General features: G+C 33.7%; 1 protein-coding gene across 1 annotated transcript in view; it reads left to right on the forward strand.

The window, feature by feature from the left end:
- The first annotated feature begins 9,165 nt into the window (after positions 1 to 9,165).
- The window catches only part of LOC110440286 (signal peptide, CUB and EGF-like domain-containing protein 1), a 34,462-nt gene continuing 25,351 nt past the window's right edge, over positions 9,166 to 18,276 (forward strand). Inside the window, exons 1-2 of the mRNA XM_021483259.1 lie at positions 9,166 to 9,417; positions 14,293 to 14,412. Coding sequence (XP_021338934.1) covers positions 9,300 to 9,417; positions 14,293 to 14,412 — 238 coding nt within the window. The 5' untranslated portion in view covers positions 9,166 to 9,299. The remainder of the gene's footprint in view (positions 9,418 to 14,292; positions 14,413 to 18,276) is intronic.

Below are 18,276 nucleotides of genomic sequence, written 5' to 3' on the forward strand. Positions count from 1 at the left end.
TGCGATATTATACAATGTAGATTTTTTTTTTCAATATTCAAATTACAATTCAAATTGTAGCCAACACTTGTAATTTTAAACGTGTATTTATAGGGTTTAATAGATATCTTTTCGGTGAATACTATGTATGTTTTATTATTTTGACCTAAAATACCACCGATGAGTCAAATGGTGATGTAAAATATTTGATTTGTTCAGCTTTCTGCATCTACAATCAAAATAATGAATTCATGTTGCTATATACAATGTATGTTGTATTTGAGTGATTGTTAAATTAAGATAAATGTTATATACTTTACGTCATTTAAGGCATATTCATATCTGATAGCCCTTATAAGGCCGTACTGATATAATCTCCGTGTTTTGACCGATTTTTTATGTATATATTTGCTTAATAAAACCGGTCATTGCTCCCCTCTGTTCATCTATGGTGCGAGTTACTAGCAATGCTGCACTGCAGGCTCGTCACTGTGGCTTCGTATCCTGTTTATAAATAAATTTAATTAATGCGCAGTATCTCAGAGAGCACAAAATGAACTCTTACATATGGCTGTCATGAATGAATGAATAAATAAACGAATAAATGAATAAATGAAACGCTGTGTGGAAAGACGGACGGACGGACGGACGAACGAATGAACTGGTGGAGGAATAGATGAATGAATGAATGAATGAATGAATGAATGAATGAATGAATGAACTATCAATAAATTAATTGAAAAAATGGATGAATTGAATGAATGAATTTAATGAATGAATTTAATGAATGAATGAAGAAATGAATATCGTTATTTTACCTCTTTCGGGGAATATGGCTATATGGGAAATTACATTCTCGTTGTATTTGATGCATAAGACTCATCATTGACTTCCCCGGACTAAGGGCGTTACCTTTCTTTTAAAATACGTCATTTTACGGTAACAGGATCTCGGTCAATTGTTTCATATGTACCTGTTACTTTTCTAGTTTAATTATTAGGCCGCATCGTCCGAGTTATAAAAAAAACAGTACATGTTTGCGAATAATTAATTTAAACATTAATAATTTATTGTCTTTATATTGGCTATATGTTTCATGCCTTTGCACAAAATGCTTGAACTTTGAATATTGGAATTATACCCTAACGCTGTCGTTAGGAAAATAAAGTTTGGATGTGAATGTCATTTTTTTAGACAACTGAAACTTGACGGCTCACTATCGTGTATTTAATGTTCATCATAAACGTTCATCATACAGTGGAGTGTAAGTGCTTTCTACTATTACTGTCATTACGTGAAACCTATTGATTTTACGCACCGCTGTAAATTTGTCTTAAAATAACAGCTGGGTGTCAACAACAACAACAACAACAACAACAAAAGCAACTGTGCAAAAGTATTTATTTTCCCGTTTTTGTGCGCAGTTTATACGACATACATGTAATAAAAGACTATGTGACGTCATTCGAGTTAACCTCTAACCCGTTTGCCTCCACGCGTTCCTTCATCTTATCCCATATAATAAACTACATTATCGATTTGTTGATTTTCTAAATTGTAAACACTATAACATGTACAGGACAATGCTACAAATAAACACTTACACATCGTTTTTGTCTCGCCGCCACGAAGTAGCGGAAGCGAGACTAAGGTGTTGCTTTTCCGGGCGACGGCGGCGTCAAAGTATAAGTGCTCGACCAACCAAACTTGGACCATACATATATCTTAGTTAGTACATCTCAACCCATGCATCAAATGATGGATGCGGCCTACCTTTCATGGTCCATTGACTTTGTCAGCATCTCCATCATGATTAAGTTTTTGCGTTTTAGTAAGTTTCATTTCAAATGTCGTCTGCATTGAATATATTTCGCCGATATGTGCATTGATGGTCAAAGAGGGGCACATGCGAGACACATCAATCCGAATGGCTTGTTACATTAAGGTACAACACATGACCAAGTCCTTACTGATTAAAAACAGTCAATAATAACCACGGAAAAGTAAAGGTATTTAGTTACAATTTCTAACTTGAGGCGATCAATATGATGGGAGTTAATGAGTAGTTAGAGAAAGCTACGGATAAGAATGATCAGTAGAGTTTGTTTTCCATTTATAATTTCTATTATCCTGTATAACCGACCTAAATACATTCTAAGGTATCTACTCGGACTGTTTTGTCGCGGACTAATATCAAGTAGTTCAAAATGTCGTCCTGAACTTATATCCCGTAGGATTATTAAGCTGGTCGGGGTCTGACCTCCGGTAGTTGCAAATGGTGTGTAGGCAACACATATCCGTTAGACGTTATAATGATAAAATGATGTAGCCGTGTAGGTGAACTGTACATAGTACAATCATACTACAGTAGTGTGGGAGTAAAGAGATCCTGTGGTTCAGTACTGTGTTATTGTAACGTGTTATTTTTGAACTTTTAAAAATACTTCAGTTCTCTATTAATACAGAGGGAGAGAGGGGTGGGGGTGGGGGTGGGGGGTTACTTTTTTACTTTCTATCATATTAAAGAACTGTGGCCGTGTTTTGGGGACCACTTCACCATTTGGCTGCCATACGATAGTATTGTAGTCGTGCATGGGACAGTACTTTAGCACTGATAATGTAAGGTATAATTATATAACATTCCGTTATACTACTATACCCAGGTCGTGTAGACAACCACTTAACAATATTGCTGTCATAATCATGCTATAGTTCTGTGATATTGTAAGGGTCTGCTTAGACCTTTCCATTTACTATAGTTCCCTGGTCGTGTAAAGGGGATACTTTTCAGTTTGATACTGCACTGTAGTATTTAGGTCGTGTAGGGCAGTCATCATGCTATAGTTCTGTGATATTATAAGGGACTACTTAGAGCTTTCCATTTACTATAGCATATGGTAATAGCTTAACTACTTTAATATAATAATATAGGATTAGACTTAGACTTAAAATGCAATAGTTATGAGATATTGGAAGGGATGACTTAAAACTTTCCCTTTACTATAGTACTCTTGTCCTGAAGGGGGCTATTTTATAAAAGAAATCTAACATTCACTAACGTTATAGGAGACTGCTTAGAACTTTCCCTTTACTTAAGTTCTTTTGTCCTGAAGGGGGCTACTTTATTACAGAAATCTAACATTCACTAACGTTATAGGAGTCTGCTTAGAACACTCCCTTTACTAAAGTACTATTGTCCTGAAGGGGGCTACTTTATAACAGAAATCTAACATTCACTAACGTTATAGGAGACTGCTTAGAACTTTCCCTTTACTAAAGTTCTTTTGTCCTGGAGGGGGCTACTTTATGACAGAAATCTAACATTCACTAACGTTATAGGAGACTGCTTAGAACTTTCCCTTTACTAGAGTACTCTTGTCCTGAAGGGGCTACTTTATAACAGAAATCTAACATTCACTAACGTTATAAGAGACTGCTTAGAACTTTCCCCTTTCTAAAGTACTCTTGTCCTGAAGAGGGCTACTTTATGACAGAAATCTAACATTCACTAACGTAATAGGAGACTGCTTAGAACTTTCCCCTTTCTAAAGTACTCTTGTCCTGAAGAGGGCCACTTTATAACAGAAATCTAACATTCACTAACGTTATAGGAGACTGCTAAGAACTTTCCCTTTGCTAAAGTACTCTTGTCTTGAAGGGGGCTTCTTTATAACAGAAATCTAACATTCACTAACAGTAGAAGAGACAGCTTAGAACTTTTCCATTGCTAAAGTACTCTTGTCCTGAAGAGGGCCACTTTTTAACAGAAATCTAACATTCACTAACGTTATAGGAGACTGCTTAGAACTTTCCCCTTTCTAAAGTACTCTTGTCCTGAAGAGGGCCACTTTATAACAGAAATCTAACATTCACTAACGTCATAGGAGACTGCTTAGAACTTTCCCTTTACTAAAGTACTCTTGTCTTGAAGGGGGCTTCTTTATAATAGAAATCTAACATTCACTAACAGTAGAAGAGACAGCTTAGAACTTTTCCATTGCTAAAGTACTCTTGTCCTGAAGAGGGCCACTTTATAACAGAAATCTAACATTCACTAACAGTATAAGAGACTGCTTAGAACTTTCCCCTTGCTAAAGTACTCTTGTCCTGAAGGGGCTACTTTATTACAGAAATCTAACATTCACCAACGTTATAGGAGACTGCTTAGAACTTTCCCTTTACTAAAGTACTCTTGTCCTGAAGGGGGCTGCTTTATAACAGAAATCTATTATCACTAACGTTATAGGAGACTGCTTATAACTTTCCCCTTTCTAAAGTACTCTTGTCCTGAAGAGGGCTACTTTATAACATAAATCTAACATTCACTAACGTTATAGGAGACTGCTTAGAACTTTCCCCTTGCTAAAGTACTCTTGTCCTGAAGGGGGCTACTTTATTACAGAAATCGAACATTCACTAACGTTATAGGAGACTGCTTAGAACTTTCCCTTTACTAAAGTACTCTTGTCCTGAAGGGGGCTACTTTATAACAGAAATCTATTATCACTAACGTTATAGGAGACTGCTTAGAACTTTCCCCTTTCTAAAGTACTCTTGTCCTGAAGAGGGCTGCTTTATTACAGAAATCTAACATTCACTAACGTAATAGGAGACTGCTTAGAACTTTCCCCTTTCTAAAGTTCTCTTGTCCTGAAGAGGGCTACTTTATAACAGAAATCTAACATTCACTAACGTTATAGGAGACTGCTTAGAACTTTCCCTTTACTAAAGTACTTTTGTCCTGAAGGGAGCCACTTTATAACAGAAATCTAACATTCACTAACGTTATAGGAGACTGCTTAGAACTTTCCTTTTACTAAAGTACTCTTGTCCTGAAGGGGCTACTTTATAACAGAAATCTAACATTCACTAACGTTATAGGAGTCTGCTTAGAACTTTCCCTTTACTAAAGTACTCTTGTCCTGAAGGGGGCTACTTTATTACAGAAATCGAACATCCACTCACGTTATAAGAGACTACCGTAGTATATTCATGATATGGTACATTATGGTAGACTAAGTACACAGCTACACGATTACCTAATGCCTGACAGGTAGCCACTATACATCAACCAGACCTCCATGTCACGTGACTGCGACTGTGGTTTTTTCATTGAGTGTTTATATAGTGATACTTGTTCCCGCGCTGACTAGTTCGGCTGCTAATGCTGAGGCGCGTGCCGCTGTGATACTCAAGTGCTGATGCAGATTTTGTCTATTTGGACTGCTGCGTTAGAAGACATAAAGATTGTTCACAGGTAGCCGATGGGCCGTTTTGAACGATTTAATCGGGATAGGATATCAACAGGTCGGAACTGGGACTCTATAAATTATATCAAATTTCCTTTAACATCTTATAGTGGTACATTGTAAGATATTGTTAGATTTTGCAGTGTTGTGCTGCGGATAATGGCTTGCCAATGCGTGTCTACATAGCATATTACATACGGACGGAGATAACCTTCTGATAAGGCTAGACTTTGTCCAGGCCAAGAGAGCCTGTAATACACCTTAATATAAATAAGATATAAAATGGTTATTCACTTGGCAATGCAAGTCATATGCGTTGTAAATATTGAAATGTACATGTTATCTGAATGGAAGAATAATTTTCAAATTAATGATGCGTAGCAATACTGAAAGTAAAAAGCGAACAACAAAATGTAAATCGTTAAGAATACAATTTTGTATGTATTTCAAATATAAACTTTTAACAGTAGCTACTCGTAGAGGTGAATGCTAACAGAAAGTCTTGTGGATGGTTCTACCATGTTTAGTAGATTGTTAAGTTTCATTTAATGACGTTTTTAGGTTTCTTCTTCAGCCAGTAATTCAATTGTGGCTAAAAGTATAAGCTTACATCACAAAAAAACTTGAATTGTTTTGCTTGTCTGTTCACAAAAATAAGTTAGATAGCATTTTTTTGTGCATTCTATTTTGGTTAAGACACACTGGTGTCACTACGTGCATTGCCCATTCTAATATAGAGTTGTAATATAGGGTCTGTGAGGTATCGCTACACTGCTTTAACTTTGTATCATTGGGATGTCGCTACGCCCTCTTTTATTATATGAAGCTTTACATACCAAATTTCCAACAGTTATGGTCGTTTGTTTTTATTGCCATTGTCAGTGTAAGTGAAATGGTATAAATTAGGGTAACTTTTTGTCTTCAATTTACAATCTCTTCGTAAATGTTTATGGTATCTTGTTCGTGTTCAATATCACTTTAGGCAGTGATACTTTGATTAAAGCATTCAATTCTGTAATGATACTATGGTTAACTGTATGGCTATATTGACGGTAACAAATTCAATTTTGTAATGGTATTATGGTTAACCGTATGGCTATATTGACGGTAACACATTCAATTTTGTAATGGTATTATGGTTAACTGTATGGCTATATTGACGGTAACACATTCAATTTTGTAATGGTATTATGGATAACTGTATGGCTATATTGACGGTAACACATTCAATTCTACAATGTTATGATATTATGGTTGACTGTTTGGTTATATTGACGGTAACACATTCAATTCTACAATGTTATGATATCAAGGTTGACTGTTTGACTATATTGACGGTAACACATTCAATTCTACAATGTTATGATATTAAGGTTGACTGTTCGGCTATATTGACGGTAACACATTCAACTCTACAATGTTATGATATTATGGTTAACTGTTTGGCTATATTGACGGTAACCCATTCAATTCTACAATGTTATGCTATTAAGGTTTACTGTTTGGCTATATTGACGGTAACACATTCAACTCTACAATGTTATGATATTATGGTTAACTGTTTGGCTATATTGACGGTAACACATTCAATTCTGTAATGATATTATATTATGGTTGATTGTATGGTTATATTTACGGTAACACATTCAATCATGTTATGCTATCATTGTTAAACTGTATGGCTATATTGACGGTAACACATTCAATTCTGTAATGATATTATGGTTGACTGTATCGCTTTATTGACGATGAGATTCAATTCTGTAATGATATTAAGGTTAACTGTATGGCTATATTGACATGGACATTCAATTATGTAATGTATAATGGTTAACTGTATAGCTTTATTGACGGTATCAATTCCATTTCTTTAACGAAATTGTGGCTAATTGTATGGTTATATTGACGCTGATATTTTCAAATCTGTAATGATATTATGATACATGTGTAGTCGTTGTAGTAACTTTATAGTTATAATGATGGTGATCTGGAAATTGTCTGATGGTATTTATCAAAAATGGACTTTTGGTTAGGTAAATATGGTTTATGTGGACCGCAGAAAGTGATATTAACCCAAACGAACGATCTAGATGTTTTTCTTTTTCATGTTAGATGCTGGTTAATGTTTTAATTATTAAACAAGAAGGAACGCATGAAAAAATGGTCATTGGGACGTTACAATTGAAACAAAGTCATAAAGGGAATATTGACTTGATGTTGAGTCAACATCACAGATCATCGACCTTCACCTCCAAGTCAACATCTCAGATCATCGACCTTCATCTCCGAGTCAACATCACAGATCATCGATCTCCACCTCCGAGTCAACATCACAGATCATAGATCTCAACCTCCAAGTCAACATCACAGATCATCGACCTCCACCTCCGAGTCAACATCACAGATCATCGACCTCCAACTCCGAGTCAACATCACAGATCATCGATCTCCACCTCCGAGTCAACATCACAGATCATCGATCTCCACCTCCGAGTCAATATCATAGATCATCGACATCCACCTCCGAGTCAACATCACAGATCATCGACCTCCACCTCCGAGTCAACATCACAGATCATCGACCTCCACCTCCGAGTCAACATCACAGATCATCGACCTCCACCTACTTTTCATGTGTTTTAAAGCGTCTTTGAATACTTTTGCAAATAATATCATGACAATTATAAGTCTTATCCTCGCAATCACTGGAGTTACGCTCACCTGCATGTAAGTTCTCTGCATCCCTGGAGTATATCGTAGTACAATCGCAGGCACGCAGGTAGCTATTTTACAGGCTCCATGTAAAAACAACCTGTCCAATCGCTTGTTTAACACATGCTATATTCCTTTGAAGATTGGAGATGAGCAACACCTGACTTCAAAGTCGTACAATTTTACCGTTACGCTGCCACGCGATTCTTTTGATGTACCACAGCGGATTAAACTAGTCTACTTGTATAACCCATAAGGTGTCGTGTACAGAGTCTTCGATTTTGTCATGACATAGGGATGTATAGAACGTAAGTGAGCGTCATTTCTGGAATTTCGAGGATTGATACTCATCGATATTGATGTATATTGCAGTTGAACATATCTATTGACAATATTGTTTTCTGAATAAATAAAAGCACCTTTCTGAATGTCATACTGGTAATTACCTTTTTTTTGCAAATATTGTCACATAAGAAGCAGAAATATGTTTTGAACTCCTCAAATTGTCTCATGCTAGGGCAAAAAATCGACCCTTTACAATAGATGTGTTGAACCCATACATATATGAAATCAAATCTTACCGAAAAATCGATAGGATTTTTCGTTCATTCTGTCATGTAAAACATCTAATCAACTACAAAATCGAAGCACTATACATATATCACCTTGGGTTCTTATAGGTGCAACGCCTGGTAATGTTCCTCCGATGCAGATAGTATTACATGTGACCGATAATTGTTTTCCAAAAGTGCAATTTTTCCTTTGTTAGTAGGGAATATATATATAAACTAGCCCTGTCTAGTTTGTTAACAAACTCGTACTTGTTGTATAGGCAACAGACTATATATTGAGTTATCAAGTTATGTATTTTAACTTACGGAATTTGCTTCGACACAGTGAGTTTAACTTTAAAAATACACTTACTAATTGGAAACAATTTCTTTTCTTCTACTACATATGCAAACATAAATTGCGATGATTGTGCAAGTCACGTGACCCTGGACAATAAACAGTGACGTGCTATGCATATTTTCTACACCACGCTGTTTCACACGTGGGATTGCTTTTTTTCCCCTTCAATTTCATTCGGTCATAAAAGAACTCATTCTAAATCTTAAAATACTCAAACAGGTGCCCCCTGATGCACTTGCACTTGCATTTTCCACAGTATAATCATCATGCAAATCTGTCAATCAAACATATTAGCATATATGTTCGTATTCAATCGCTTCATTTCCAATGTATTGAACAAATCAGTGATATTTATACGGATCAACGAAACTGTCTGGTCACTGAAGTAATTCAAGTAACGAGGGGGATGTAAAAGTTCATCATCGTCCGATTGAGAGTGGTTTGACAATGTTACTTGGGTGTTTTGGGTTTCTTCTCAATATGGCGTTGTGTATTCCATTCACTTTTGCATGGGAACAGGAATATGATTGTGGAAAGACTGGCAATGTACCAGGCAAGGAGATATGTAAGTTTGGAGATACTTTGTTATATCTATTACAAAACATCATCATTAATTTTTAGTCAATTTACTTAGGGATATATCGTATTCTAGCTACCATTGATTCATATATGATGCTCTGATAAATCTATATTTAGATCGGTATTTGGAACAAAGTAAAACGTTGTTGCATTGGATCTGTAAATAAGTTTCAAACAAAAGTAAATATTCGTTATCCTTGAACAGTTCTGTGCACATCATGTAGATCTTCCACTGTAAATTAGGATAGTGGATATTTCTTTCAATTCATTTCGTACATCATTTGTATTCAAAATACTTCAACAAAGGTATAATTTAGAAATGCATACAATGACAACTGAAATTATCAGATATGTTTGGAAGCAGTCATATCGTATAACACGAATTTGAATTCTGATAAAAAAATATCTGTAAATATTCGAAAAAAATCTTTCTACACGCTTTCTTTCTTGCACATATACTTATTATACTGTTGCTTCTATCGTTAGAATATTTATTAAAAAATAACAACAACAACAACACTTTCCATTTTAATTGTTCCTTAGATTTCTGCAGTTGCATTTCAATCGTTGTGGAATTATTTTTCCTTTATCGTTAAATATGTAAAAAAAAAAAAAAATGGATTTGGTTTCCTGATAACACGTACAATGTAGACTATGATGAAGTAAATAGCGATGATGTCATTGAAGAGGAGCACCATTTATGACAAGGTTATTACATAATCCACATTTGTATTCACTGAATCAGACACCACATGGTAGATTATTCATCATTTCTGTAACGTTAACTACCGACTTTAAACCATTGATTTTTTATCTATCTTTTATAAATATATATATAATGTAAAAAAAGAAAACATCTTAACAACCCGTCTTTGGCGCTTTCATCTCATCAAGGAGGTTCTTCAGACTGTTTATTTGAAGCAGATATTATGACGTCATAAATACACACATATGTATATGTATTACTATCATAAAAAAAAAGTCTGTTTTCCCCTATATTTTTAATATGGCGACAAAATTAGTGCGTTTTTGTTTAATTTTATTTATTTCCATTTTTTTTATCGGAATTTAACCGCCTTGTAATAGCCAAGGTCATAGGAGGACAAAACTGTTTCGAAAGGTATTTTATAACAGAGCGTTTTGTGGTGGAACATAGCTTTTTGCCTTTCAATACTGTTTTACTATTTAAGTTATGAATCCATCCTGAATTTTTTCTCTTGCTTAATTGAAAAACGTTTGTTTTAATGACATTACTTTCAGAATCATCGTATTGATGGTGTAATCAATAATCAATCATGAAAAGGCTTAGGTAGTTAGAAGAATTTTTGTCAAGAAGTTGGTTTAAAACGACACGTTTCCTTTACCAGTATTGTTTCATTGGTTTGATCCTTTATGTATTTATATTTTTTATTGTCACAATTACTTTTTTATTCGTAATTTGAATATCTGAATAGCTTTGCTTTACTTGCTTTAACCGTTTTCTTTTTTTCTTTAAAAAAATTGTTTATTTATACAATAACGGTCTGCTACAAACATAGATTAAATCCGGCAAAATATCAATTCTTCTCAAAATATTTAATTATACAATAACGGTCTGCTACAAACATAGATTAAAACCGGCAAAATATCAATTCTTGTCAAAATATTTAATTTCTGAATATTATATACATAATTGATGTGAAAATTATAAAATACGTCAGATTGCTGATTGGATCAATAAATACTTCTTTCAATTATTTTGAAATGTTAAAATAATTTGTAACCCACATAAATCAAATACTACTATATATATGATATATTGGATCATCCCTAGGCCAAAGAAGTCAAGTGATGTATGAATAAAAGATGTGGAACCAAATTGTTATTTTCAGGATATCGATAAAAAAAAACTACTAATAAAGAATGAGTGAACGGATTTTGACCAATATACATATTTTGTATCATAATAACTGAAGAAGAAAAGTGACTCTTAAACGTAATAATATGATAATTATATATACTATTCATAAGAGTGTTTGTTCATACACACAGCAGGATAAAAACATGTCTAGACCGTCTTATCAGTATTAGCCGAGGTCATTTGGGGACAAACGCTTCAGGCCATCACTGGACAGTGTGTTTTGTATATATATAGATATATATCTTGGTCAATGTGTATAGGACGATCGTGATCCATGGCTACTTGATGGGATAGATGGGTTGTTCGTGTTTCGTATTTGGTACTGTTGACTTAAATTTCAAGACAATAACAATTTTTCTTTCTTGGATGATAACATATCGGCCTTCTATTATGGTAAAGTTAGCAGGCTCTGGAATAAGGTACTATGATATATTTTATATTCCTTAGTGTGTTTACAAATTCTGGAGTAACAACGCAACTGTGGCGTGTACATTGAACTCATTAAGTCTTTTAGTTACTACCAAGGAAAGTAGTATATGATCATGAAACTGTTTAAGCTAAAAATAAATAACTTTATTACTTATAAAACTGAAACTGGTTTCCACTTTATGACGTTAAAAGATAATTCCGTAAAACTGATTTACATAAAGTTTCGAGTGCTTTTCAGGGAGATAAAAAACTCAATTTAAACGGTTACCTCATTTTTAGTTTAAAATTTCAGTTTAAACCATGTTTGAATCATACCAGTCAACACGTACAATTACAAAGACGTTTGATAGTGATGATTAGGAATTCAGTAAAGAACTAACGTACTACTAGCGTTTTGAACTTTTTAATATATGGATTTTTCATAATAATCGAATTATCATTATTTCATATATAAGAACGTAAATACTTTCTTACTTAGTTTGACATATATATTTTTTATGTCTGCCGATGAAAATGTCCTTAACAAATACACATCCAATTTGTTTCGTATTAAATATTGCACAAACTAAACAAAATCCAAAAAAATATATTTAAAAAAGCAAATGTTACATCTGTTTTTTACTTTAAAACAAACTGAAAACTATATGAAAATTCACCATGGAAAATTTACAGAACCAAACCATACAAACAAAGGTATTGGACTTGTGCACCATATATTTCAATATTTTTATACAAGTTGATATCGACACAAAATAGTTGGCTTACACAGCAGAAGTTACTTTACGCTAGCCTCTATTGAAATAAAGGTCAACCATAACATATAACGTTTGACAAAGGAATATAAAATGGGGATACATACCTTATTTATTACATGAACTCTACAAAAAAAGCAAATGGAAATATTTAGATCTTTGTTTACTTATATACAATATTGCTGTAGGAACCTTTCTGTAATTCTAGTATTATTGTACAGATGATTTTAAGTTTCGTATTTCTAGTTGTTATTGTAAATAATTAATAAGCACACAACTTTTAGGTAATTTACAGCTACTTAAATATGTGAGATTTTCTGTGGTATTTCATGTCATTCCTTTGTATTTGTTTTCTCCTCGGTTTACCTTTTTCATTTGTGTGTTGTCGCTTAACTTTTCTTTCTATGTTATGCAGTACATATTGGCTGTTATATAAAATATTTTGTGATAAATTTATAGAAAGATCAAATTCATGGGCAATATCAAATCACACACTGCACTATTATACCAGATAAAACAGTAGTTTAAAATAAACAATCAGATAAACTGCTAGTCGCAAATTATGTGTGGCAATGTTAGTTTCGATAAAGATCGCCTGTTCAAATATCCAACCAGCATAAATGTTGTTTGGCCAAAAAGGCGATCACAACAACAACCACGACAACAACAACAACTTTTTTGTCGTGCTAATTGTGTTATGTTTAACGAAATAAGTAATTTCTATAGGCCATAAGATACGTGTATAGTCGTTTGTCATTTCAAGACATAAAAACTAAATATTTGAAAAGTTGTTTACGTTTTGATTAGTAAGTAGAACATGTAGTATACGTGTGGATGATAAAAAAAGAATCAATCATTATTCCAAACATTAGTTGATATTCCAGATTCTCCGGTATGATGAATAAAACTAGGGGAATAAGCAGACTTACATCTTTGGGCTGTGTTGTACTGTTGTTAAAATAAAGGCTAAGACTTTGTAAAGGTGTTTTGTTGAACAAGCGGAATATCCTATCATAAACAATTTATTAAAATCTGAGTTCTTATTTTAATATAATTTAATCTTGCTTGTAAGAAGCATTGTCATTGGCGTGAAAAAAAATATGTTATCATCCCATAACGTAAAACAATGACGTCGCCGTTTGTAACGTCGCTTTTGATTGGCTGATACAACAGCGCAATAATTTCTAAGAGTCCATCAATAAAAGTGGATTTCCACAGGGATTGTGTAAAGTAGATTAAATTATAAGGATTAACTTGAATATATTTTTCATGTTATGGAAGTATTACACAAAAAACCCGGAGTGAACTCTCATCATAAACCGCTTCGTGGTTTATTTAGAGTACACTCCATTTTTTTGTGTTATACCTCCATAACATGACAAATATGTTCAAGTTAATCCTTAACTATTAATTAATATGGATTTCCGCTTTTTTGCCATGGACTTTGACAGCAGGTCCATGTAAAACATTTACACTAATACTTAAGCTCAACGTAGATATTGGAATCTGTAGACGTCTCACAAGGGTATTTATTCATAGATGGTAATCGCCTTAAGTTCTCTCTTCGTCAATGTCTCAAATAGCTCCGATATCACATATAAAGATTTCGAATTTAACACAATATAAAAACTCTGTGTCTACTTTGTTGAAATCAACCGTAGTTGGCCGATTGGAATTGGTATTTTTATTCTTTAAAAGCTATTTGACAAGTATATGTTATTTCACGAATAAATCATGAATTTGGAGTTCTAACTGTTCACGCTCTGTTCTATCTTTGCAGGTAACGCCTGTGAAACAGGAACACACACATGCGACAGAGATGCCATCTGCATCAACACCAGGCGGCGCTATAAGTGCCGATGCAAGCCAGGTTTTTATGGGACAGGGAAAATATGTGTAGGTGAGCAATCGATGAAAATTTGAAGAATATATCTGTCCATGTGTACAAGAAATATCTATCTGGAAATGTAAAATAACATTACATATCTTACCATGCAATCTAGCAGTATATATAAAAACATGTAAGCAATGTAGTTCTGTCTATGTATTCTAGCAGTATATATCTGACCATACAAACTAGCAGTATGTATCTGGCCATGCTTACTTCCCGAATATATCTGAGAATGTAAACTAGCAGTATATTTCTGACCATGTTAAATACCGGTATCAATCTGACCATGTTTACAAGCAGTATATACCATGTACAATACCAGTTGTATGTGAGCATGTTAACTACCAGTTGTCCAACCATCGAATCGAACTCTAGCTGTATATGTCTGACCAGATAAACTAGCAGTTTTCTAACCATGTATATGTCTGACCAGATAAACTAGCAGCTTTCTAACCATGTAATCGAACTCTAGCTGTATATGTCTGACCATATAAACAAGTAGTTGTCTGACCATGTAATCGAACTCTAGCTGTATATATCTGACTATATAAACTAGCAGTTTTCTGACCATGTAGTCGAACTCTGGCTGTATATGTCTGACCATATACACTAGCAGTTGTGTAACCATGTAATCGAACTCTAGCTGTATATGTCTGACCATATACACTAGCAGTTGTGTAACCATGTAATCGAACTCTAGCTGTATATGTCTGACCATATAAACCAGCAGTTGTCTGACCATGTAATCGAACTCTAGCTGTATACATCGGACCATATAAACTAGCAGTTGGCTAACCATGTAGTCGAACTCTAGCTGTATATGTCTGACCATATAAACTAGCAGTTGTCTGACCATGTCATAGAACTCTAGCTGTGTATGTCTGACAATATAAACTAGCAGTTGCCTGACCATGTAATCGAACTCAAGCTGTATATGTCTGACCATATAAACTAGCAGTTTTTCAACCATGCCGTCGAACTCTAGCTGTATATATCTGACCATATACACTAGCAGTTGTCTGACCATGCAGTCGAACTCTAGCTGTATATGTCTGACCATATACACTAGCAGTTGTCTGACCATGCAGACGAACTCTAGCTGTATATGTCTGATCATATACACTAGCAGTTTAAATGTGACCATGTAAAATTGTAGTATGTATCGAACCATGTAAACAAGCAGTTGTCTGACCATGTTATTTCGCTCAAACTTTTGACTGTCCATATTAATAAGCAGGGTGTTATAACAAACCGTACTAGTACATGTCGTATAAGGTCTGTTATAAAGACGAATAACTTGCAGTGTGTGTATCAATAGTAGTAATGAAAATAGACGTTTGTAGGTAACATCAACTAGCGTGTGTGTAGTTCTATAAACTAACAGTATGTGTCTCAATAGTTGTAATTTAAACTTGAAGTGTGTCTCTCAATAGTTGTAATGTATACTTAAAGTGTTTGTCTCTCAATAGTTGTAATATATACTTATAGTGCTTGTCTCTATGGTTGTGATATATACTTTCAGTGTGTGTCTAAATGGTTGTAATATATACTTTCAGTGTGTGTCTCAATAGTTGTAATATATACTTTCAGAGTGTGTTTCAATAGTTGTAATATATACTTTCCGTGTGTCTCTAAATGGTTGTTATACATACATATAGGACATAGTGTTTGTCTCTCAATAGTTGTAATATATACGTATAGTGTTTGTCTCTATGATTGTAATATCTACGTCTAGTGTTTGTTTCAATGGTTGTAATATATACGTATAGTGTTTGTCTCAATGGTCGTAATATATACGTATGGTGTTTGTCTAAATGGTTGTAATATATACTTTCAGTGTTAGTCTCTATGGTTGTAATATATACGTATAGTGTTTGTCTAAATGGTTGTAATATATACTTTCAGTGTTTGTCTCGGGGATTGTAATATATACGTATAGTGTTTGTCTCAATGGTTATAATATATACGTATAGTGTTTGTCTCTATGGTTCTAATATATACTTTCAGTGTGTGTCTCAATGGTTATATATACGTATAGTGTTTGTCTCTATGGTTGTAATATATACGTATGGTGTTTGTCTCAATGGTTGTAATATATACTTTCCGTGTTTGTCTCTTTGGTTGTAATATATACGTATGGGGTTTGTCTCAATGGTTGTAATATATACTTTCAGTGTTTGTCTCTTTGGTTGTAATATATACGTATGGGGTTTGTCTCAATGGTTGTAATATATACTTTCAGTGTTTGTCTCTTTGGTTGTAATATATACGTATGGTGTTTGTCTCAATGGTTGTAATATATACTTTCAGTGTTTGTCTCTGTGGTTGTAATATATACGTATGGTGTTTGTCTCAATGGTTGTAATATATACTTTCAGTGTTTGTCTCTGTGGTTGTAATATATACGTATGGTGTTTGTCTCAATGGTTGTAATATATACTTTCCGTGTTTGTCTCTTTGGTTGTAATATATACGTATGGTGTTTGTCTCAATGGTTGTAATATATACTTTCAGTGTTTGTCTCGGGGATTGTAATATATACGTATAGTGTTTGTCTCAATGGTTATAATATATACGTATAGTGTTTGTCTCTATGGTTATAATATATACGTATAGTGTTTGTCTCTATGGTTCTAATATATACTTTCAGTGTGTGTCTCAATGGTTATATATACGTATAGTGTTTGTCTCTATGGTTGTAATATATACGTATGGTGTTTGTCTCAATGGTTGTAATATATACTTTCCGTGTTTGTCTCTTTGGTTGTAATATATACGTATGGGGTTTGTCTCAATGGTTGTAATATATACTTTCAGTGTTTGTCTCGGGGATTGTAATATATACGTATAGTGTTTGTCTCAATGGTTGTAATATATACGTTTAGTGTTTGTCTCTATGGTTGTAATATATACTTTCAGTGTTTGTCTCGGGGATTGTAATATATACGTATAGTGTTTGTCTCAATGGTCGTAATATATACGTATGGTGTTTGTCTAAATGGTTGTAATATATACGTATAGTGTTTGTCTCAATGGTTATAATATATACGTATAGTGTTTGTCTCTATGGTTCTAATATATACTTTCAGTGTGTGTCTCAATGGTTATATATACGTATAGTGTTTGTCTCTATGGTTGTAATATATACTTTCAAAGTGTGTCTCAATAGTTGTAATATATACTTTCAGTGTGTCTCTAAATGGTTGTAATATATACTTTCAGTGTTTGTCTCTTTGGTTGTAATATATACGTATGGTGTTTGTCTCAATGGTTGTAATATATACTTTCAGTGTTTGTCTCGGGGATTGTAATATATACGTATAGTGTTTGTCTCAATGGTCGTAATATATACGTATGGTGTTTGTCTAAATGGTTGTAATATATACGTATAGTGTTTGTCTCAATGGTTGTAATATATACGTATAGTGTTTGTCCCTATGGTTGTAATATATACTTTCAGTGTTTGTCTCGGGGATTGTAATATATACGTATAGTGTTTGTCTCAATGGTTATAATATATACGTATAGTGTTTGTCTCTATGGTGGTAATATATACTTTCAGTGTGTCTCTAAATGGTTGTTATACATACATATAGTACATAGTGTTTGTCTCCATGGTTGTAACATATACGTATAGTGTTTGTCTCTATGATTGTAATATATACGTATAGTGTTTGTCTCAATGGTCGTAATATATACGTATGGTGTTTGTCTAAATGGTTGTAATATATACGTAAAGTGTTTGTCTCAATGGTTGTAATATATACGTATGGTTTTTGTCTAAATGGTTGTAATATATACGTAAAGTGTTTGTCTCAATGGTTGTAATATATACGTATAGTGTTTGTCTCTATGGTTGTAATATATACTTTC

The sequence above is a fragment of the Mizuhopecten yessoensis genome, unplaced genomic scaffold, assembly GCF_002113885.1.
Source record: "Mizuhopecten yessoensis strain PY_sf001 unplaced genomic scaffold, ASM211388v2 scaffold11177, whole genome shotgun sequence".
Classification (NCBI taxonomy): Eukaryota; Metazoa; Mollusca; class Bivalvia; order Pectinida; family Pectinidae; genus Mizuhopecten; species Mizuhopecten yessoensis.